Source organism: Poromitra crassiceps (genome assembly GCF_964638095.1).
Source record: "Poromitra crassiceps genome assembly, chromosome: 8".
In the NCBI taxonomy this organism is placed as follows: domain Eukaryota; kingdom Metazoa; phylum Chordata; class Actinopteri; order Beryciformes; family Melamphaidae; genus Poromitra; species Poromitra crassiceps.
Window position 1 is genome coordinate 11,177,731 of NC_139629.1, and position 24,852 is coordinate 11,202,582.

Here is a 24,852-nt window from a genome sequence, read left to right on the forward strand (position 1 = left end):
ACGAGGGATCAGCCGAGCAGCATTTTGGTAAACAAACCGCTTCACTGGGTGGCAATGGCAATGGAACCCTATGGAGCACAAGTGGCGCGAGGCGGCGTGAGTGTCTGACTCAAGCCAGTTAACTCTGTTTACATTTTAAAAACTGCGACAGTTCACACAACTTTAACACGACATGCATATATTATACATCAAACTCTTGAGCTAGATCTCCTCTCACTCAGAATGTCAAAATATAAGCGATGTGATGTATAGTTTTTGAGATATCAACGTTTGTTTGGCACAACTCATACTATTAACTGCCACGGGGTTCCGCATTTCTGGGTGGCAAGTGACGTCACGCTGATCCCTCGTATAGAGACATTGCGGAGCACGTCACCATTCAGAAACCATGCCCAAAACGGGGGAAAACAGAAACCCCCCTCCAATCCTGGCGTTCTCCTATGTCGTATATACGGATGTTGAACACTCCAACTTACTTCCTTGACAGCTAGATCCACATTTTTCTTCTCGCCAATTCTCAATGGCTTCCTTGTTTTGCTCAGGAGTACAAAAAAACGTTAACTGGCGATTTTTTACATGTTGTCTGCACAGCCCACCACATAGTCTCTCCCCAGACTCAAATATTACGTTGCATCGCTGCGCTCCGCATACTACATAAGTGAGTCTGTGCCAGTTAACAGCCACTGCTGGTTTTGAAGGCGGGTTGAAATTGAATGAGTGACATGTCGTAGCACTGATGAGAGAGCGGTTCAAAAAATGGGCTGCGCCTCCCGTGTTGTCTGTGATCGCAAAGTCGTTACTGATTGGAGAGGACTGAAGCCATCACTGGCATATGACTGGCCAAGTGAACGGTTCCCTCCCATAACCAGCCCTCTGAGGGAAAGTGTCCCAGACCCAGAGAGAGATCTGCAGCATGCAACGTAGTGTATCAACGTAAGAATTATGGGTCTGGCGTTGAGACTACCCAACACACAACAGCTTTTAACTATGTTTAATTCAAGGAAAATGACCTGGTGTATGGGAGTGAACGGAGTGATTTCCCACGTAATGGGCGTGGCCTATTTCATGCAGTGTCTCTATAGCTAATTTCACCTTTCATAACAACTGTACGGTAGTGAATTTTTATACAACTCACCTGTGTAGAGCTTGCCGATCATGGACAAATAGCAGGCGGTTGAGGCGGAGCTGCGACTCTGGGAAAACGTTGGTCTCATGCCATCTCGCGTGAGCTGTGCAAGAACCCCAAGATGGAGACGGCCACACCAGGCTTCAAAACGGGAGTCCAAAAATCAATGGGTGACGTGCCTGACGTCATGGTGACTTTGTCCATGTTTTTTAGGTCTATGGTACATAACAAATAAATCTTCTGAACTTCTTCTTCAGATCAGATGTGAGAGATGTAATTATTATGATTGTTGTTATGATTGTTATTATTATTAATAATAATATTATGATTATTATGATTATGATTATTATTGTTATTATTTTAGCTGGATCAGCTGATCAGATGACAACCAGAGCAGGAAGTTGTTCTGTTATTGCACATGCGCTGAAGATATTTGTTGTCTGTGCAGGCTCTGGCTCCAGCAGCTAGCTAGATGTAGCCTTGATATAAATTAGACAAAGAAACCTTGTCAAGAGACTGAGTGAAAAATAGTTTAAAGTAACGGATTGTGAAAGGAACGGCTGTGATACAGAGCTGTATGTATTAGTCGATATATATGGAAGTATGAAATTGAAAGGTATGCCGCCATCGCGTCTTTTTAAACTTTTTGTAAGGTTGCACACATTAGCTTTGGCTAGCTGCTAGTTAGCGTTGTTTCCCCACCAGCCAATGATAGCGAACCGAGATCGTTAACGTTAGCTAGCTAGCATCTTATCACAGGATTAGAAAAGGCCCTTTGTTTTACACCGCGGTATAGAGGATGTAAAAAGCAGCTTGCTCAAATAACTTCAACTAGCTTTAGTTTATTTTCCAACGCAAGGCGTAATTAATGTAACTTGACTTGTTAATGCGTGGACAGTGATTGATAGCTAAGGCGTTTTCTATTGAGTTAGCCAACACATAGCTGTTATTTATGGTCAGATGCTAGCGTCAAGTATCTCGATAACGTTAGCTATCGTTAAATGTAAATTGCACACATAATTGTAGGTTTCGTGGAGTTGTTGTACTCTGACATCTTCCTCCTTGACTAACGCTAAATTAAATGTTTTTAAACAACACACAGCTATATCGTCAAACGGCACGTATGTTGGAACAAGATTGGTGTTAGCATATTAACGTTAGCTGACGTTTAACGCGGAGTTGTTTTTCCTTTCGATTGAATGTATTTATTTAAACAGGTCTATTTACAAATGGTTTAACTAGAGTGGCCGGCCACGTTAACGTTACATTGACAAGCTCAATCTGGATCTGACACGACCATTCAACTTTATGTAACACAGCGAGTTAGCTTCCCAGCTGTTCGGAGAACATGAACACAGGGCTAGCGAAACAACTCAAAGTTGTACCTGAATCTTGCGTTAATGTTACCTTAGCTCATTTGACTGGCTAGTGTATGGCCAATAGCAGTAACTCATACGACAGTTAATAACATTTAACGTTACTGACGAACGAATCAACGTTACAGTGTCACTTTGGGCGTTAGTTTGTCGTTTAAGTAACGTGGCGTTTCAGCCGGGATTAGTTAGCTAAGTTAAGCCTAGTTATTCAAGTGGTATCAACTATTGACACCATGATCAAGCAATTTAGATGGTAATAGATGTGAAGGTCCTGGTTTGTTGGGTTCGCTAGTTCCTAAGCCTTAACAGTAGTCGCTAACGTTAATTACTTGTAGACAGATTTATTGGGCCTGTTTCCTAGGCCTAATGTCTGTGTATTTCTTCCTTCCAGAGTGGGACCTGAAGATTGGGCCATGAAGGATCCTGTGATCACTTAATAAACCTCATATTTGTGCATTTCTATCACTCACACAAGGTGAATAGTGGGTATGAACGCCCCCAGTGGCTGTTACATTATTACTGTAAATACAGTATGTAAACAAGGGGGTAGGTTTTATATTTGTCCACTAACTTTATAGTTGAATGTGGGCCAAGAGTCCCACACTGACATTATGACAAACACAATTATTTCATCAAATAATTTCAGATCAGGACAATCCCTCTTGTATCAAGGCCCTTTAAATGGGCTGAATATGTAACATAGAAGTTTGTAGAGCAATAGTCTACAGACACATTTGAAAATACCCTTGAACTAACTTTATCAACTTGTTTACTTTTAGCGGTAGCAGTTTCGACATGCTAGAAAATCTTTCTTTTGACTGGCGTAGGCTGTAGGATAATCTTGGCCTGCATCTCACATGCTGTCATGATAGTACTAGAGTTCCCCCTCATTAGGCCTATATTTCATCACTTTATGGTGGTATCTGTCAAATGTAGGCTTATCTGAGGTATGTCATTAAGGGTGTTTAATATGCAATTAGTGATGTGTACAGTTACTGCACTGTACTGTAGCTGTCTTACTACTAGAAAGGCCAAGATGTCTGCTAATGGTTATACATGTTAGAAATGAAATATTTCATATTTTAAAAGTGTGCACTGTGCTGCCCCTCCATCACTTCCCCCACTTCCTGGACAAAGGTGTTGAGCTAAATTTCCAAAATCACACAAGATCACACTTTATTCTATTTTCATTGATTCAATTTGTGCAGTGTACTAGCTGATAAGCATAATCAATGGTCCAGAAAACGATGGCAAATAGTCTTCTAGAGTTGATATGACTGATAGGAGCAATTTATTTTATTGGGAATGACGAAGTAGCAAAAACACGCGACCCAACTAAGGCCCCCCCCTTCCCTAAACCAATGCCTTGCTCGTCACCAGTTTGAGTTTAGTTTCGTGTGGCGTGGCTTTCTCTGGCCAGACAATTTCATGTGCTAATCACTTTTCATGTTGGAATTGGTCTGGTGGCAGTGTGGGCAAACTTTCTGCTGTTTTATTGTGCCCAAGTAATTCCCTGATCTTCTCCTTGTGAAGGTTACTGTTTTAAGGAGGTCAACGGTTGCTAAGGTGGCGATGTCACGGGTTCCCACCCCTCCTCCACCTGGGGAGATGTCAAGTGGACCTGTGGCAGAGAGCTGGTGTTACACACAGGTAGGGGCATGTTCAAGCTACAGCCACACAGTACAAATAATCTAACTCACAACATTGACTTCTTGCCAATTTCCAAATGTTATTGGGCTAGAATTGATCCTGAGGCATTTCAGATGGCCTCCTAAACAATGTGTTGTACAAATGGCGTTGACGTCATTTTGCACATCTGTGAAATTCTTTGATTATATTAAAAAGGAGCAAATCATAAGCACTGGCCTGTATCACAGTTGTAATGCTCAAGGAGAAATACTTACCATATGATTTTGTTTTAAAATTATTTATATTTCACCATACTGCTAGCCATAATTTGAATCACTCTGAAGCCACAGTGAATTCTTAAAATTCAACCCCATAATTAGAACTATTGTGCTAATAGTATATGCACAGTCTAGTGTTTTTATCTGCAACATTGATACAGTTTGAGGAAGTGGCACTATTATGTTAGGACAAGTTTATCGCCCCCACCCCTATTGTGCGAAGTGTGGGTTGGGTTTAGGCATGATGAGGTTGGTTTTAGGCATGAAGAGTGATGATTGGTTGGGTTTAGGGATGGAAGAGTGATGATTAGTTGGGTTTAGGCATGAAGAGTGACGATTGGTTAGGGTAAAATATCAACTTGGCGCAATAGGGGTGGGGGGGATTATGCATTAATTAAACGGGGTGTCAAACTCATTTTAGTTCACACGCCACATGCAAACCCATTTGGTCTCAAGTGGGCCAGACAAAGAAAATCAATGCATAATAATCTATAAATAATGCCCAAAAATGTTTCTGTTTCTTTTAGTCTAAAGAATTAGCCTAGGTACATTTGAAGAACATGGTTTTCTCATAGGGTTATCTCAGGTACGATAGACCTATCATATCAAACCTGTCTGTACCTATGCATTACAATTGACGGCAACTGTGCAATTCTTCTCTATATTCAACATCAAGGATAATGAAAACAGTTTACCATATAGTGATGAATACTGCAATTCTCACACTTTGCAAAGTCATCCTGATTGGACCCTTTGGTGGGCCGGTTCTGGCCCCCGGGCTGTATGTTTGACACCCCTACATTAGTACATACCGTAGCTATGCAATTCCAGAGTAAAGTGTATTATTGTTTTAACAGTATTTGAAAGAAGGGCTGGGCAATTGTAATCTGCTTCTGATCCGTTGACATCTGTTACATCCATGAGTAAAGCATGTTGGGCTACTGCAGGCATGACTTCTGTGTTGTCAAGAACAGATTCACGCTGATCATCAGTGTGTGTCCAAAATAGTTGGACAAAATAACATAATTATGCAATCGTCCAAATGGTTTCTGAAACATTTGACAGAATATGAGCAGATAATATTGCCCGAAACACTTCAGAATTCATCCTGCTGCTGTTGTCAGTAGTCATCATCAGGTCGAGTGGGTTCCTCGGGCAATGATGGATCTCCATTCCTCCCTCGCCTGCATACATGTTCCAATTTCTCCTGCAGTCAGCCCGGTGTCTCGCCTTAAAGTGTCCACATATGTTAGTTGCTGTCTTCCCCTTCTTTTAGCTCCGTGTGTCGGCTCCCACAGTACCAGCTTCTGTGCTGCTAGCTCTGGGTGTCTATAGCAGTGTCCAGCAAGCCTCAGCCGCCTGAGTCGTATCTTCTCACTTAGCTTAGGCAGCTCTTGGTAAAGATCAACGTTTGTGATATGAGTGCCAGGGTCGATGTTGAGGGCATGCTTAAGCATCCGCGTGTAGCATCCATTTAGTCTGTTCTCCCTCTGTTGACTCAAGGTCCATGTTTCAGAGCCATAGATCAACACTGACTCCACAGATGCAGTGAACAGAGCAAGTTTGATTTTTCTAGAAAGGCCTGTCCTCCATATGTTATTCAGTGAGTGGAGAGCTTTCCAGGCCAGGGCCTTCCTGACCCTGATGTCCTTCTCTGTACTGGCCACCCATGATCCTAAATACTTAAAGTCCTCCACCTTCTCCAGTGGCTCCCCCGACAGAGTAGTGATGGGATTATCATCTCTGCTGTTTTGAGTTATGTACTGTGTTTTCTTTACGTTTATCCCAAGACCAACTACAGTCACATCATCAATAAATGCAAGGGAATCAGTTCTATGAACAGTCATATATGTATGCCCACGCATAGACATGTATGACTGTCAGTTAAATTTCCATTGACAGCCATACATGCCAATGGAACTGGTTCCCTTGTATTTATTGATGATGCAACTGCTGACAACAGCAGCAGAATAAATTCTGAAGTGTTTCGGCCAATAATCTGCTCATACTTCAGAAACCATTTGGGCGATTGCATGATTATGTTAGTTTGTCAAACTATTTTGGTCACTTAAAATGTAATTTTGGTCCCTTAACACGTTCAGTGCCAGCGACGCCATATGGCGTCATTAGAAATTTACCGTACAGTGCCAGCGACGCCAAATGGCGTCATAACTCCAAATTGTTTTTTTGACGGGGGGGTGTCGATCTAAGCTTCTTACGTCGCCTCTAACAATATTGTAGCTATTGGAGGTCGATAACCTATTTTACAAACCCATTAGGTGGCGACAGCACTCTCCTGATCAGAGAAAAAGGAGCCAAACACACAGAAATAGTCACTGGGAAAAAGGAGGAAATCGCATCGCATCCGTCCGTATGCATCGACGTGCAGAAGCACAACGAGCACAACGCCAGCTGTGCCCAGAGCAGCAGCATCCGCTGTCACAACTGAGCACCTTCATGTACGCTGCAACAGCACATTGACATAATCAGCATTATTATTCCGAACTGGAAGCATGCCAGCCTGTGACAAACACACGCGGAACCAAAAAGCTGAATATCGCGCACCATTCACTGTGTGTGCGCAGCAAACTCAGCAGAGACTGAGAGCCACCAGGCACATAAGACACACCCAGGAGGCGTGTGCAGTTGAGGGGGGGGGGGGGGGGGGGAGCACGCAGAGCAGCAGAGCAGCATACACTTCACCCAGACAGACCCAGACATCAGAAAATTAGCTTCAGAGTCAGAGATGTGCTTGAAATGTTTAATTTCACAAAAGGCTCGTTATCTCAGCTCGTAGAAAAAAAGGTATGTTTTTCGTTCAATCAGGCTATCTTCTCCGGCTCATAACTAAAGAACGGAAAATGGGATCAATAAACTTTTTTTTGCAGGTGATAGAAGAGAGTCTCATCGTTATTTGTGCGTGTTCAGTGTTTACATAGTAATTATTAAAAAAATTATATGACTGTTTTAAAATGCATTGCGGCCTATGTGGCACAGCAAGCAACCTTTTGCCCAAGGGCCGTGGCACTGAAAGTGTTAATGTATTGTAATTCCTACACCGTTCACCTGATTTGGATGTAAATACCCCCGAATTAAAGCTGGAAGTCTGCAGTTAAAGCACATATTGAGTGTTTCATTTCGAGTCCATTGTGGTGGTGTACAGAGCCTGTGACCTCACAAACGCCATTCCCAAGTTCGTTAACACGATATCTCAGGAACGGCTTGATGGAATTTCTTCCAATTTGGCTCAAACGTCGACTTGGACTCAAGGATGAAGTGATTAGATTTTGGTGGTCAAAGTTCAACGTTACTGTGACATCACGGCCGCTCACTTCATGCTCGTTAACGTGATATTTCAGGAACGCCTTGACAGAATTTCATCTAATTTGCCTCAAACATCCACTTGGACTCAAGGATGAACTGATTACATTTTGGTGGTCAAAGGTCAAGGTCACTGTGACCTCATGAATGCCATTTTCAAGCTCTGTAACGGCATATCTAAGTAACACCTTGATGAAACATCAACAAACTTTTCTTCACATTTTGCTCAAACATCAAAGTCTGGACAGACATGCATGTCGACTGCTCACTTGTTGGCGGAGGCATATATCCGCGGTGCGGTCGTTCTAGTTGTGGCACACTTTTATTTTATTTTCATATATGTGGAAAAAAGAATCTTACACTTTGGTTACATGGTTCTTTGTGTTTCTTGTTCTGTTTCTAAGGTCAAAGTTGTGAAGTTTTCCTATATGTGGACCATCAACAACTTTAGTTTTTGCAGAGAAGAGATGGGGGAGGTGTTGAAGAGCTCAACCTTCTCCTCTGGTCCTAATGACAAGATGAAATGGTTAGTACTCAGGCTATGCTGCTCAGTAGATTATTACTATAGAATGGTTTAATTTATCACATCAATAATAGTTCACACTGTGTGAAGTTGAACTACACACATTGTCCCTCAAAGCAGGAGAGAATTTAACCCAATAATGCTTATCATTGCCCTGTGTTTTGACAGAAGTGATAAATGTACTTAATGTAGTTTATTACTGTCTCTCCTAACTGATATGCTGTGTTTGTCTGTTTGCTTGCCAGGTGTCTGCGAGTCAATCCAAAGGGACTTGATGATGAAAGCAAAGATTATCTGTCGCTGTATTTACTTCTTGTTAGTTGTCCAAAAAGTGAAGTCAGAGCAAAGTTCAAATTTTCCTTGTTGAACGCTAAAAGAGAGGAGACAAAAGCAATGGGTGAGTACGGTACAAGCCAGTAGCACATGATTAAATCCAGTTATACATTTGGCATTGCTTGTTGTTACCGTTTGCTCCTCTCTATTATTTTAATTTGCAAACTTGCGAAAGGGAAAAATAAAGAACACTTAGCAGCATTGTTTTTTTCCTCATTACAGAAAGCCAAAGAGCATATCGATTTGTCCAAGGCAAAGACTGGGGCTTCAAAAAATTCATCAGGAGAGATTTCCTGCTTGATGAAGCCAATGGACTCTTGCCAGATGACAAGCTCACACTGTTCTGTGAGGTACGCTTTCATATACTTTGGATTTGCTTTTCTTCTCCTTTATAGCTAATGGAAGTGTCCTTGATCAGTGCTGTCGCTATTTCAAGTTGCAGATGACATTTCACAAAGACACTGTGTCTCTAGAGCAGTGGTTGTCAGTTGTGTCTTCTCCTTATATTTCTATGAGCCGGAACTGATTTTGTGGGCTGTTGTCTTTTTAGGGCTACTAACCTTGTTGCCTACAATGTGGGTAGGGAAAGTAGATGGGGTTTGGATAAGAGAATGATGAAGTGTGTTTGCCATAGGGAATGGGAGACAAGGACTTTGACAAAGCAGATTCAGCCAACGCCATAAAATAAGTTTCCTCTGAGCAGATTTAGGTGTTACATTTGTTCAAACTTAAAATATAGAAAGTGATTCCCTTAACCACAATTCAGCATGGGAATATATAGACTGTTTTAACTTGACAACATAAACATTCTAAATTGAACCCCAGCTCACTTCCTGTTGCAGTGTTTGCTAGTACAATTGGACAGGACTGCTCGTCAGGACTGACAATTGTGTGAAAACCGCCATATATATATTTTGACTGCCGGGATTTTAACCCGGCAGCGAGTAGAATCTGCTTTGTTTGTGTTTGTGCTTGTAGTCTCTCAAGACAGACGCGTTGGCTTGTGCAATTTCAATAAAAAATGGTCCCGCGTACTAGGGCTGTGCGATTAATCGATTTTGAATCGTAATCGAATTAATTAGTTAGGACGATGTTAAAAAAATGAAAATCGTAAAATCGTTTTTTTCTTTTTTTTTTTTTTTTTTTTTTCACTTTAACTAGGGTAAGTACGTTACGCGGGGCGGCTCTCTCTCATGTTTGCATGCTGCTACTTGTCCATTCTCCCTGCTGTAAAGTCTCTCTAGAGGCTGTGATACTGGCTAAAGACAGCAGCGCAATGGACTTATTTCAACACCTCCGACCAAAAAGCACAGAGTGAGCACTGAGCGCAGCTTGTTGCACTGCGGGCTGTAGCCTACAAGATAACGATTGCCACAACACACTCACGCACGCACACGAACACAGACGTTATCACCGGACGATGAAACGTTGCCTTTACAGTTCACATAATAACAAAACAACACGTGAGGCTACCGAGTACTGATAGATTGGCTGTATTCATGGCTGTAAGTTATCAGCCTCAGCTGACTCACCTGTCCCTGTGTGTCTGAATTTCCCCCTAACTGCTATCGCAGTTCCACGCATTCCTGTTGTGACTTTGTGTTATTCTAGTACAGATATAACTCCGAGCACGTGTGGTCGCTTAGACACTAATATAATTATCTCACGGAGGAACACGCAAATCCACCAGTGTCAAGTTAGCAAGCAACAGCCAGGAAGTTAAGCATAGCAGCGGCAAGCTAAAACAGGAAGTTGAGTTGTTCTACCTTCAGAGTAAAAGCGTAAATTGTCAATTATGGAAAAAAGGGGGAAAAAGAGCTCTGCAGGGCAACAAATGTTTAGAGAAGTATAATAGTATAATAAATCGAAATCGAAAATCGAGTTTTGAGAGAAAAAATCGTCAATTTTAGTTTTAGGCAAAATCGCACAGCCCTACCGCGTACCCGTCTGTATTTCAGCAGCTCTCAAAGTTGCTAAAAAAAATAAGGCAGCTATCCCCTCATTTCCCCACTTCCATGTAGGGATGTTCATCAATAATCGATAATTACATTACGTCATTTGGCAGACGCTTTTTATCCAAAGCGACTTACAATAACACATCTTTGTCAGCAATAGAGCAATCAACTATGCAACACAGTCTATGACAACTACAACATCTGAAGGAATAGTGGTAAAGTGAAGTTAGTAATTTTTTTTTTTTTTTTTTTTTTTTAACACCTTAAGTGCCATAGCCGAAATAATTCGTCTTACATAATCCAGCGCTTGAGTGCCAGAGCCGAAATAACTCGTCTTACATGTTTTTTTGACGGTGGGACATCAATCAACCCCTTTTACATCTTCGAGATAACTATTTGGAGCAAGAGCATGTGTGTAATCTATTTTACCGACCACTAAGTGGCGACAGAGACCGAGAGAAGTCACAGCCACGGGACCCAAAAGCCACAAAAGCAGCCGCCTCCCGCGGAAATGGCTTGGCGATTTTACAGTCAGAAGCCCGGACACACACACACACAGAACGGACAGAGATCCCTTCCCCCCAGAGCCGCGCAGCAACGCGCGAACACACACACACACACACACACACACACACACACACACACACACACACACACACACACCGCGGGAGAAAGCCATTCAAGGAAATGGCGACGCGATTTTACAGTAATCCATTTCAGACTCGTCTTGCCCGACAGGCAGACAGGCAGGCAGGCAGCAGCAACGCGCTTCTGACACGCCCGCTGTTAGAGCCAGGAGGAAGGAGGAGAAGACACACGGAGGGAGGAGTTTGAATGAGAGGGGTGTTTCCTGTTGTTATGGAGGAAATTACTGTTCAAAACTATTGTTTAGAATGTCTGACGGTCTTACTGATGCCAAAAATGAATGGTTAAAGTGACTGTTTCACAAAAAGCCATTTATCTCTGAATAAATTTCCAGACGCTGAAACCATGCTGTACTCAACGGCTAATATCTACATAACTACTAACTCTGCAAACTAACTCTTTTAGACAGAGAAAGCACACATTCTATTAGTTATTTTTAGATGATTGGTGTTCATGAATTCTTAACAGAAAAGAATCCTCGGCTCTTCTAAAATGAGCCAGAATCGTCAAAAACACCCCTGGCACAACTTACCTACAGGAATGAAAACATGGCTGGCATTCAATGTGTTAAGAGAGAGAGAACATTGTTCATTGCAAGAACTGTGATGCCGTTTATAAGTACAACACAGCTAAAGGGCTCATTATACTCGAGCAAGCTCCATGGGGTGGAGCTCTGCGAGTCACCGTGCGGACCTTGCGCTGGGGCAGATGCTTTTATACTCAGAAGTGATCAGCCAAGTGATCAGCATGTTATTGTACAAGAGTCGCAATGAAACGCTATTATGTGCAGTACTGAGTGCGCTTTCACTCTCAAACGACCGTACATCAGCACATGAATGAATCACCAAACTTGTTTTTACTGAAAGCCGTTTCACTTCTCAGCCCTGATAGCCTACTCTGTGCTGCTTTTAAGCTCTCTCAATCATGCTCTCACGTCAATGATTCACCACTTGAACAGCGTACATCCCAGCCTGGTTAACGAGCTCCCAGCCTACCATCACTTCGGTGTAATAGCACGAGGAGATGTGATGGCCGGCGGCGTGCAGAAAAGATCACCCACCCAGGCCGTCTGCAACCTCATGGAGATGGATATGCTGCCCAATACATATCGTTAACATCTGATCAATGTGATTGAGCCAGCGTATGAGCTTCCCTCACGGAGCACCATTACCAGGCCGATTGAAAAGCGCTTCATATCGCTTGGCAAATAGGCATTTTGTAAAAAATAATAAGAAAAATATATAAAAAAAAAGAAGAAAAATATTATTATTAATATTATCGATAATCGATAATTGATCGTTCATTTCCCCGAATTTTGGATTGATTGTAACTCCTAACAAATCCTAGCTAGCTGAGCAGAAATGGAAATTGGGACAAGATATCTTTATTTATTTATATATTTTTGTGAACATGTCGTGATTGGTCGAATAGAATCCAACTTCCTTCCGGTTCTTTGGAAGATGCCAACTTCCTCTGTCCACATTTTAATGAGCTGAAGTACAGACTGGCATTTGAAGATTGTGGAAGGCTTCTTGAGAGACTAATGTGTATCTTCTGCTGTACAGAGGCAGTGAATCATTTCCCCCAATCTCCTTTCATGGAGCACAGGAGTGACCGATAAAGAGGACCGACTCTTTTCAGTCTTGTATCATGGCCAGAAAGCTACACACCACAAGGTGCTAACAAGTTTCACCATCACTTTTTAACGCTTGCCTCACCTACAATAGCTACTGCTGAGGTGCTCTTAAGCAATTAACTCCCTATTGCTCTATGAGCTGCTCAGTGGGAGAGGAGACAGGCTGTCAGAAGACAGGCTGTACTGGATCATCTGGATGTGTGTGGAAGTGCATGTGAATAGGAAGAAGAGGGAATGCTCAGCCAAACTTTTCTGGAAAAATCAAGGTTGAAAGCCTAGTTTATGCCTACCTTACTTTGCAAGGCAGAGGACTGTAGAAATATGCAAACTTTAGAAAGGCTTTATATAATCAGGGTTCCCGCGGCTCCTTAAAAGGTCTTAAATTAAAATAAGGAAAATTATTGTCTTAAATTTACCGTAATTTTTTGCTGTAGCTATTAAATTTGCAGATGGTGTTTTTAAGGCTGATGGAAAAGTAATGTGTGTATAGTGATCACTATGCTTTAAAAAACTCACTGTAACGTTAAATACTGTCCAGCATCAAACTCAATCAAAGTTAGCAACAGTATCCCGGATCCAGGCAGGTCAGCATGCAAGCGGGTTTGTTTTGGTCGATGAAAACTAGTATCATGGCGGAAGGCAGTGACAGCGCTCCGCAGATTTCGTGCGTGGTCGTGTTTTGGTTTTTAAAAGAGTGCTGAGGGAAACTTGAGTTGACTGGGTAGAGTAGACGTAGCGTTAGCTGGGTACCATCAATGGCTGGGTAGGGTAGCTTAGCTCCCGTTAGCCTCTCGTCTGTGGCTTCCTGAGATGCACCTTCATTCACCAAACTTCTCGTAAGTGGTCGAACTGGTCATCACAGTTGTGCTAAAAGTGCTAGACTCTATCTGTCATGGGTGTAGCACTTCTGACACCATGTATTGTTTGCTCTATGACTATCATTCAAGACTACAACAATCTTAGAATGAACATAACTTTCTTCTTCTTCTTCTGCCCCTCTGACACCCACATACATAAACCCCTGTAATGTCCACAGCGCCACTCCCTGGCGCACTCCTGCCATTACAGTTTTCATGTTTACACAAGGTATTGGCTATGTTGATGTGTCAATGTTTATGCAAACCAAAAATAACAACTGTTGATTTTATTTGTGGTTTTCAATATGAAACTTGGTTAAATGATTTCAGTGAGTGTATCAGTACTTTTTGAACATTTTCAGCACATTTTAACAATAATAATAATGATAGCCTAAAAATACCCAGATACGATTTTTTTTGTCCATATCGCCCAGCCCTATATGAGGGATCAGCCGATCAGCATTTTGGTAAACAGGATTAACTTCAGGATTCCTGCATATACCCTGTCATTGCACATGGTTAGTGAATAGCACATCATGGTGATTTGGTAGTTTTGGTGATTACTTCTCTCCCTTCAGTGAATCTGGGCCAGAGTTTCTTCTTTGTCATGGCCAATTTACACCTGTCTGAGGAAGTGAAATGTCTTCCCCCAGCTTACACCATTTACTATCTCACTAATTGCAGTTGTAAAACAAATAATTGAATTCAATGTGTCAAGAAGAATAAACGTTTTCTAAAATGTCTCTTTAGAGGGACAAGTTAAATGAAGTGTCCAATGAATTTTGATGTCAATGCAATTAGCCAAATACTACCAGGACTAACCTGCAGTCTGCCTGACAACAGTTAGCAAGGTTTCACATTTTCAGGGAAATTGGCAATTTCATAAAACAAATTAGATTCAAATTGAAGATGTAATGTCTCTCCTCATTTATTAGGCAATAAGCAAACTTAATTAATTTGTGTTACAATTGGCTGTGTTTTCGCAATTATGTGTCCCTCTCATTGTAGGTTCCCCAAGCTTGTGGTGGGTCTTAAAACTACCATTTAGCGGAGAGAAATTTGCTCGACTGAAGCAACTTCACAAATGACATTGTGTCCTCCCAGTGCAGTAAAACATGACGTTAGGTCCTTCGATCTGTCGGCCGTTTACCCTCGACAGCTATTAACTGTGACTGCCAATGCTTCAGCACTTGTTTTACTGTGTGTGTGTGTGTGTGTGTGTGTGCTTGTTTTCCACATCCAGGTGAGCGTGGTCCAGGACTCTGTGAACATTTCTGGCCAGTCCAACATGAACATGCTGAAGGTACCGGAGTGTCAGCTGTCGGACGACCTGGGGAACCTGTGGGAGTGTTCACGCTTCACAGACTGCAGCCTCTACGTGGGAGGGCAAGAGTTCAAAGCCCACAAATCCATCCTGGCAGGCAAGACATCTCTCCTCCGCCTGCAGCGTTTTAGCAAGCAGGACACAAGCCCCAAGATGGCCTCGCAAGACGGCCTCTCACGGAGAGCCCATAAGCACCTGGATAGGCTACAGAGGGTCCGCTCTCCTGGCCTGACTTTCAGCGGCCTAGTTCTGCTGGGGGCTCTAATCCACCCCGCTAGCCCCGCTTGGCTCTGCTCGGCCCAGATCACTGCAGGATCAGGGAGATTGAGCGGCTAGCTCGCCATCTCCCCAACTCATTCTCCATTTTTATGCCCCGGGCCAAATGGCTAGTAATGAATGTTCAAACTTTACCAGCCACTCAAATGATTACTGGTTTTTTTGGGGGGTGGTGAGTGAAGCAACTCTTACCAGCAATCTACCAGCATATTTGATCAGCATTTGGCTGGTGGCTGGTGCTGATTTTGGACCCTGGCTGTTGTCATCAGGAAATTTTGACGTGGCAGCTATTAGGATTTTGCACCTTAAAAAATGGTTATAGTACAGACACTTTCTGCACAGACCTTTTCTGCACTTGTTTGTTTTTCATTGAAAACAAAGGTGTGTCCCATTAAAGGCCATTTGCTTCCTCTCGTCACCTGAAAGGATTTTGGTTTGCTGACAGTTTGTTTTGCTAACATGCTTAATCTCATACTTATCATTGTGAAATGTATTAATTTTCAATGTGTTTCTTTGACAGCGAGGTCTCCAGTCTTTAATGCTATGTTTGAGCATGAAATGGAAGAGAGTAAAAAGGTAAGAATAAATCTTTTAGAGTGTTTCCTATCAGAGGTCATGTTATTCTTTCTTCGGTTGTTTATTTGTAATTACTAATGGCACCATCTATATTTCCTACAACTCCACTACTTTATTGCATTAGGATCCTGATGTGCTCATTTGGCACATTTTTTCAGCTATGTTAGTTATTGACAAGTTGGTATGAATCTTACGGAAACCTCTTGTCTTCTCTTGCAGAACCGCGTTGACATCAGTGACGTTGATCCAGATGTCTTCAAGGAAATGATGGGTTTCATCTACACAGGCAAGGCTCCAAACCTGGAGAAAATGGCAGACAATTTGCTGGCAGCTGCAGATAAAGTAAGTACAGCCCACAGCAGTCAGGCGCAAGGTTGAGGGATGCCGGTAGGTTAGGTTAGGGTGTAGATTAGCTAGATTAGTGGTTCACAAACTGGGGTCCGGGGAACCCCAGGGACCATTGAGTGGGTTCCAGGGGGTCCCCAGCAAAAGGGGAATCATTTATTTTCACTTAGATTCGATCCTTTCCATGTAGGGGTCCTTGGCGTGAACGCCTGACCCAGATTGTTTGCCTTGTTGTGTTGCTTGTTGTATATTACAAAGTTACAAGAACCTCGACAGTTCACTAGTAGGAGGTGTGCCAAACAAATGTTGAACTATACATGACATCGCTTATATTTTGACATTTTGAGTGCGAGCAGAAGTAGCTCAAGAGTCTGATGTATAATATATGCATGTTTAGTTAAAGTTGTGTGAACTGTCGCAGTTTTTAAACTGTAAATAGCATCGCCGGAGCTAGAGTGAGAGACTCTCACGGCTGGCTCCATATGTCTCATTACCCTTTCCACCCAGGGAAGCGGGTTGTTTAGTATGCTGCTCGGCTGATCCGTCGTATAGATGAGTAGGTTAAAAATCTGCTCTAGCCCTTTCTTTCTTTCTTTCTTTCTTTCTTTCTTTCTTTCTTTCTTTCTTTCTTTCTTTCTTTCTTTCTTTCTTTCTTTCTTCCTCTCTGCTCCCCCTCCTGCCATGCCTGCTTTATATAAGTTGTTCAATTTCTTTTTATTGATTGTGTTTAGTTGGATCTAGCCAGACTATTTTCTGTGAAGCCCCTAGAGACATGCCTGTGAATTGAGGCTATATAATATAAATAAACCTGGCATGACTTAAGTAATAGAAATAGACATTTTAAATTATAGAGTGATGAGCCACGCCATCAATTAATTTCTACCTGATTGCTATTTCTTCCAACACAAGTGGCTCACAGGAAGGAGCCCAGCAGGAATAGTTAGTGCTTATGCAGGTGCTAATGGGGATCCAAATAAAGGAAGGAAAGGCTGAAGAATGAATGTCAAAATGTGGAAAGATGGATCAGAATAGACTGAAAGATGGATCAGAGTAGACTGAAAGATGGATCAGAATAGACTGAAAGATGTATCAGAATAGACTGAAAATGGGCAAAATTAATAAGCATTTTTCATTGAAATATGCCACCCCAAACCTTTTTCAGTCTTATTTTGTGTATAGAATAATGTGCTGTGTGAAACATTAAAGGGATAGTTCAGTTTGTTTGAAGTGGGGTCCTATGAGGTACTCTAGTACAGCCAGTGTACTGGGTAAAGCACAGTCTGGACCACGCATGGGTAAAATGCAGTCCCAGGGCCAGGCCTGGCCCCTGGACCATCTCAATCCGGCCCCCAAGGTCCTCAAAGAAAAACAAAACAACCCCCAAAAACGCAATAAAAGGCAGAATTATGTTAATAAATCTCATCTGCTACAGCCATTGGATTTGTATCACTATTATATCGGGAGATTAACGAGAAATTACCAATCACGGATTCAGAATTTCTATTCAAAACCTGCTCACTCACATAGAAAATGGCTCTTTTCTTGTGTTTCTATTTTCATTAGGTTAGGAATAATATGAAGTTCAGACGCTATATAGTTTGTGTAGAATAGATCAGTGAAACAGGCAGACAGCCATTGTTTTCCTTTGATTTGATTGGTTCATGGTCAGAGTTTATAGTCGTCAGCAGGGACACAGTTTGAGAACAGGCAAAGACTGAAATAATAGGCTTGTTAACACGGCTTTGTCGGGCGTCCAGGCACAATTGACCGTGTCTGCACTAGTGCCTCTCATCGGTCGAGGCCAGTGTAGGAAATTGAAAAAATATTTTGGGGGCAACTTTTGCCCCCACTGTCTAAAAACAGTGCAGTGGTTCCCAACCTTGGGGTTGTGACTCGTGGGGTCACCTGGAATTCAAATGGGGTCGCCTGGATTTTTTATTTTATTTTATTTCTTAACACCACACACAATTTAAAACTACCTTAGAGGATTAAGGCCACATGCAAAACATTTATTTGAGTTCTGAGTTTAAATCAGGATTCTGAGAATTAAAAAAAAGTCAGAATTCTCAGATTAAAATCAGAATTGTGAGGAAAAAAGTCAGTATACTGTTACATGTGACATCATTGATGACACTCATGCAGGGCTGAACTGGCCATCTTTCATACCGGGCATTTTCCCGGTGGGCCGTCACGTCAGGCAATTATTATTGTTTGCCTGACCAGCCTATAAAACAGGTATTGTCTCCCGTCCCTTCCCCCCTTAATTGACAGACACTGGGCTGGGCCAATCACAAACCCCTCTCTGCAGAGTGCCAAAATGAATATGACAAAATGCAAGGGAGGCGTGGAGAAATTGCGGGCCGAAAAAAGTCATGCCCTTCAGGCAGATTCTGCCAAAATGTGCCAAACTTACTGGTATGTTTGCTGCAGCACCTTCTCTAAGTTAGTACCCATGTGCACCGTGAGGAGGGGGAGAGAGATGAAGGTGAGAGTGGAGGGAGAGTAGAACTTGAGGTAAGCAGAAGGGGTGTCTCCCTGGCAGATCCATGCACTTGGAATAAGGCTTGCAACAATTGTGTGACTTTGGACGTCACACAATTTGTTACAAGGCTTATTCCAAGCACATGGATCTGCCCGCCTGACACAGTGTTTTCTTCTGTGTGGATCTCTGTGCCCAAAGGCAAGACAACTGTCCCCAACTGTGACACTCAATCAACACCTTAAATATCAATGTGACAACTTTGAGCAGTGCACCTGTTTTTATTGCCTCTCTGGCATGACATATGCTTTAGTGATGATTGGATCTTCAAACACTCAATAAAATGTTTCAGGAGAGACTTCAGATAACTAAAGTATGGTGTAGAACAGTGATACTCAACTGGCGGCCCGCGGGCGCACCCTGTGTGGCCCGCGATGGAATTGCAAAAAAAAAAAACGCAACATGCAAGATACCCGCTGAATAAGGCCATGTTCAGAATCAGACTAGGAGGCCAAATCTGATTTGTGAACTTTAGTGACCTATTAATGACTTTATCCAGATTGGTTTTATGAGTCTGGACGCTCCAAGTCTGATTTGTGTCACTTGTCCCAAACCACATATGGAGGTAGTTTCCAATCTGCTTTCGACTGATGTGACTTGAGTGCGGACGTGCAGATCCACCAAATCTGATTTTAACGTCACTCGCAACTTGTCATCAAATGCTTCTGCGCAGGAAAACCACGTCACCAACGCGTGATTTCTATTCGCACATAGGATAAGCAATAACCACGCCCTGTGGCACCGGGATTGGCCAGGAGCAACACTGGAGGGCACGCAGCCCAGCGATTTCATGAACCAACTGAATAGCTCTTGAGAACGGACAGCGATTTCGAGAGCGGACATTGAAATGAATTATGGTCACCTACCTTCCTTAGCATAGTAATAATAATAATAAGCATAATAATTGTAATCTACACAATGTACACAATCTACAAAAACATGCAATAATATAAACGGTGTTGTGTTCACGTTCATAGCTCATATAATATAATGTATCATATCGTTAATTTCAAGCTCAATTCTTACCCAGAGAAAAGGTACAGCACTGAAAATGTAACAAGCAATAGTTTTTTAAACATCTTTATTTTAAAAGATGAAAAAACCCAGGTGCTTTAGTCCCAAGCTTCAATGCTCCTGGCCAATCCTGGTGCCACAGGGCGTCGTTATTGCTTATCCTATGTGCGAATAGAAATCACGCGTCACCAACGTACGTATTTACTGACGCCCACGTCGTTACCATAGCAACCCATGCAGATAGGCTGTTTAGGTCTGGCCACACAGATCAGACTTGAGAATCAGATTTGTGGCAGTGCGGACACACTCCCAAATCAGATTTGGGAAACCAATCAAGATAATGATGATTAATGACTTTATCAGCAAATCGGATTTGCCTGTAATGTGAACATGGCCAAAGTGTCCAAATGTTCATGTCATTCTGGCCAATACTCCACTTCTGTTATAGCATTTCAGTCTGGAATATGGAATATCTTTCAATAATCTATGATTTAGCTGCTAAATTGTCAAATACCGCCCTCTGCTCGCTACCCAGGCACTTATGTATGTACTTAACCTAACTACTAACTATCCGGTGTGCACAACATTGTCAGACTAAACTCCGGCTGACACCCCAAAAACCTACAATCCGCTACAGAAAAATGTATATTGATTGTTAATTAACTGGCCCCTGGCCTTCTATCATTTCACGAAAGTGGCCCCCGGGCAAAGCAAGTTGAGTATCCCTGGTGTAGAATATACTTTTATAGCGCTGAACAGTCACGTGACGCCTCCTGCCCTGGAAGAGAGTTCCCCATTCATTTTCTAAATAGACATTTCGAAAAATCCTTATATATAACGAGTTTTAAAGTCCCTGGAAACCAGAAATAATTTTTTATTATTTAGCAGTTCATCACATCACAGGAACCTATGTTAATAAGCCACCAGCCAAATTTGAACGATGATGAACGTCGCAAAGTGTATAAATTTAGGTTTGACAGTCATGACAAAAGTCATGAGAATCAATTCGACTGTGTGGGCGTGTCCCGTGTGTGTGTGTGCAGGACTGCAGGTCTCCTCCGAGAGAGAGAGGGAGAGAGAGAGGGAGAGAGTGAGAGAGAGAAGGAAAGAGAGATGGAGTGTGTGTGTGTGTGTGTTCGCTCGCTCGTTGCTGGGCGCATACTGACAGAGAGGAAGAGAGACTGCCGCTGCGAGTGCACAGCGCTACTGTGTGTGTGTGTGCGCGCGCGCGTGGTTTTATAAGAACGGACAAAAAAAATTATGACGTCATAAGATCATTCATTTTAGCACCGCGCGCACCGCTCTCTTCAATGAGGAAGTGGAAATCCAGACCTTGTAGAAAAGTGGCGATTTTGGGCATTTGGGTTGAAACTAATGTCTCCTACTTTCTGAGGCACACAATTACTCACATAAGACCCTAAATGTAATAGTTAGAAGGTTTCTGTGGATTTTGGTTTCCAGAGACTTTAAGGCTGGAACAAGCCGACCAGCGACCTACTGAATCGTGAGTGACCATAAAACATTTGACTTGGGGCAAAAACAAAAAATAAAGACGGGGGGAAATAAATACCCCCCCCCACACACACACACACACACTTTTTATTTTTTGTTTTTGCTCCAGTAATTCTGCACCTGATTGTGTCATTATGTTAAAACCTCACCCAGTAGTGTTTCTCCTCGTGTCGTTGAGCCAGGAGGAGTGTTGGGAAGAGAGAGGAGAGCAAGGAGCAGGAGGACATTAGAGCCTTCTGTTATAGACATTTTTTTAAGTATTTACAGTATCATGTTTCCTCTCTTAATCTCTATTTATTCCCTCTCACTCATTACACAGCTTTAGTGTTTTTATGCAGTGGCACAGTTGGTTTATACATATTCAGGGGAGCGTGAAGGTGGGTGCTGGTGTGTGATCGGTTGTGGTGGGCCGGTCTGGGGGGGTCAAAAATTTTTTTTTTGTCCCAGTCCAGCCCTGTGCTCACGGATGTCAGTGATGAGGTCACTGATGATATTACCAATGTTGTACCGACATTTTAACGTCTGGGGGGGGGTCCCTAGATTTTCGGAACATCAAAGTGGGGTCACAAGACAAAAAAGGTTGGGAACCCCTGGTCTAGTGTGAACAACAGCGCTGTTTGTGTGAGTGTGTTGTTCGTCTTCTTCTGGCAACCAGCTTGTAGGTGCTGCTGAGTCTGTGTTAGACATGGACATTGAATGAAAAGAAAATAATCAAAATCTTGGGGGCAATTTTTGCCCCTGGATCATGGCTAAATTCCTACACTGGTCGGGGCACCTGTTCAGCGTGGAGGGCAACGGGGGGGGGGGGGGGGGGGGACTAATGCATTCCTCTGGATGTACTACGCCCTCCCCTGAGACTCCTCGCTGTCAGGTGAAAAGAAGTGGCTGGTGACTGCACATGTATCGGAGGAAGCATGTGCTAGTCGACAACTCTCTCCCATATCAGCAGAGGGGGGTGGAGCAACGACGGGACAGCCTAGACGGGGGATAATTGGCCGTGACCAAATTGTGAGAGAAGGGGTGGGGACTGTAATACGGATTCAAATGTTATCGTTTCAGAAAGTGTGGCGTGTGACCCGTAATGATTTATGTACCAGAGACCATGTTGGCAACATTTGGCGCTTGGTGGGTGGTAATGTCTGACCCAGGCAATGTTTTCCCCCAGTAGGCCTAATGATTTATTTACCGTTGTTGTGACTGCCTGCACCTGCATCACTGATGCCTATTCTGCATCACTGAGTCAAAACCAGCAGGTGTAACCATAGCTTTCTGTTCTGCACCCCCCCCCCCCCCCCTCTCTCTCTCTCTCTCCATCCCCTCCTTCCCCTGTCCAGTACGCTCTGGAGCGTTTAAAGGTCATGTGTGAAGAGGCCTTGTGCAACAGCCTCTCGGTGGAGAACGTGGCCGATACCCTCATCCTAGCAGACTTGCACAGTGCCGAGCAGCTCAAAGCACAAGCCATAGATTTTATCAACAGGCAAGTATCGAGGAAGGGGGGGGGAGCGGCGAAAAACTCCCCATGATAAATTTCTGCTGCCATTTCTGTTTACCAGCCCTGAATGCTTACCTTTTTATCTCCCCGCCATAGGTGCAGTGTCCTGAGACAGCTGGGCTGTAAAGATGGGAAGAACTGGAATAGCAAGTATGTAATTAGCTGATATATGTGACACAAGATTAATAACACGCTCTTATCTCTCCCCCCAACCAGATGCATTAGAATTCATTGTTTTAGCCCAGGCAGACGGAGCGCTATTTGGCTGTTCTGTGTGAAGCTCCATATCTTTGTATCCATGTTATTAATAGACTCATACCTGGGTAAACCCTGCAAATGGAATATTTCTTGAATGTTAAAGCCAAGGGAAAGTGATGCTGCCCGGGAAGTTTTTCTTCAAATTGATTTAGTGTGTTGTTGTTATAGGACACCTTGAAATGTTTACTTTATCTCAAGCTTCATTGTTTCCAGCGTGTCAAGGCGCTCTAGTCCTACATTAATGTCAGCCTACAGAACGTGCCCGCACCACCCGACGGTCCTTTTGCACGTTCCACAAAAAGGCTCTTCAATCATGTCCCACCTTATTTGTTTTGCCATTACCATCTCATTTATCTTGATTGATTTTTAATGTGTGCATTGTCATGACTGAGTTAACATCCTTGTTTTTGCTCTGTGCTTACAGTCATGCTACGGATATAATGGAGACTGCAGGCTGGAAGTCAATGATCCAGTCCCACCCTCACTTGGTAGCCGAGGCCTTTCGGGCCCTGGCTTCAGCACAGTGCCCACCCTTTGGTCTTCCCAGGAAGCGTCTAAAACAGTCCTGACTGCCCTACTGTGCCCTCGGACTTTACTGGAGGTGTGAAGCCTGGCTTCACAAAGGAAGGACTAGGAAGGGTACCGCTCTATTTCCACCAACACCCAACCCACTTGAACAGAGAAGCGTGGAACTTTGTGGCCCGGGGCGGTGGGAGGCTGGCACGCGGACGACTGACATCAATGGATTGGAAAAAATTGGTTCAACTGGTGTTTGCTTGCCTTGTTGCCCCAGCTGAATTCTGTTCAGCCAGGGTAGCAAGGCAAGTTGTCTGCTACTGTTTCTTTTCCTGTAATTTTCAAAATGGCCTTAATATATCTGCCATTGCTCTGGAGCTGCTCCAGAGTACTTTGTCTATTTGACTGTGTGCCTGCCTTGTCACAAAGACCAGGCCTTGTCACAAAGACCAGGCCTCCTCCAGATTGCACTAGTTCCCATGAATATAGTCATTTTGATATGGAGTTCTATAGGAACGTAACAAGGGTTTAATTAAATGGGAAATATTATATATTTGTAATGTTTAGCCCATTTTGCGACTAGACATTAAAAAAAGCGTGAACACTTTCAGTGCAAGGTCAGTTCTTTACACTTTTTAAAAGATGAGTATGCCCCATATTGATGGCACCATTTCTATGTAAATGACAGTTGAACCATCTTCAGAAGACCAGTGTACAAGAAAGTCTGTTCTATTGCATATTTGTGGAAAAAATAGTAATCTGCCATTATGAAGACCCTGTGTTAATTGCTATAATGTATGTAAGACAGAAAAGTGTCTATACTCTGGCCCTAACTATTAAAACATTGGACGTATATGGAAGTATTTATCCAGTCTCCCACTTGATTGACATATTCCAGATCATAAATCTGTGAACTGTTATAGATGAAATTTCAAGATTTTAGCTTTCCATAGTATTGCCAACTTGCAAATATGATATATTCTCAATATATTGTGGTTAACAAAGTGGAGAGACTAATGCATGGTCCTGTTATTGTTGAAAAGTGTCCATGTACAATTTTGTTTTGAACAATTTATTTTCTGCAATTATCTGAACAAATATTTGTGCAGAATTAAATGAATTGAGTATGCGCAAAATCTTTCCTCTAACATGCTTGGATTTGTGTAGGATGCTGAGCATCACTTCCATTGGCAATGTTATTCTGTGTTTGGATGGGGGGGCGGGGGGGTTCACATGTTGGTTCAGTTTGTCTCTATGTAGTGTGGTATGACAGACCTTTCAGAGGATTTTGTAAATTAAAGAGTATCATCATTTTTACATG

The 24,852-nt window shown here is 42.8% G+C and overlaps 1 protein-coding gene across 2 annotated transcripts; it reads left to right on the plus strand.

Moving 5' to 3' along the window:
* The first annotated feature begins 1,613 nt into the window (after nucleotides 1-1,613).
* On the plus strand, nucleotides 1,614-24,717 carry LOC310780933 (speckle-type POZ protein-like A). Of its 2 annotated transcripts, XM_083641455.1 has the most exons (12): nucleotides 1,618-1,742; nucleotides 2,894-2,977; nucleotides 4,036-4,152; nucleotides 8,135-8,256; nucleotides 8,499-8,650; nucleotides 8,809-8,936; nucleotides 14,923-15,100; nucleotides 15,800-15,855; nucleotides 16,075-16,197; nucleotides 22,600-22,742; nucleotides 22,854-22,907; nucleotides 23,440-24,717. In XM_083641455.1, the coding sequence occupies exons 3-12, from the start codon at nucleotides 4,075-4,077 to the stop codon at nucleotides 23,582-23,584; spliced, it is 1,179 nt and encodes a 392-aa protein (XP_083497581.1). In that variant the 5' UTR covers nucleotides 1,618-1,742; nucleotides 2,894-2,977; nucleotides 4,036-4,074; the 3' UTR covers nucleotides 23,585-24,717. The 2 variants fall into 2 exon arrangements, with proteins under 2 accessions (XP_083497582.1, XP_083497581.1); XM_083641456.1 differs by lacking the exon at nucleotides 2,894-2,977 and having other exon boundaries at nucleotides 1,614-1,742.
* The last annotated feature ends 135 nt before the right edge of the window (nucleotides 24,718-24,852 follow it).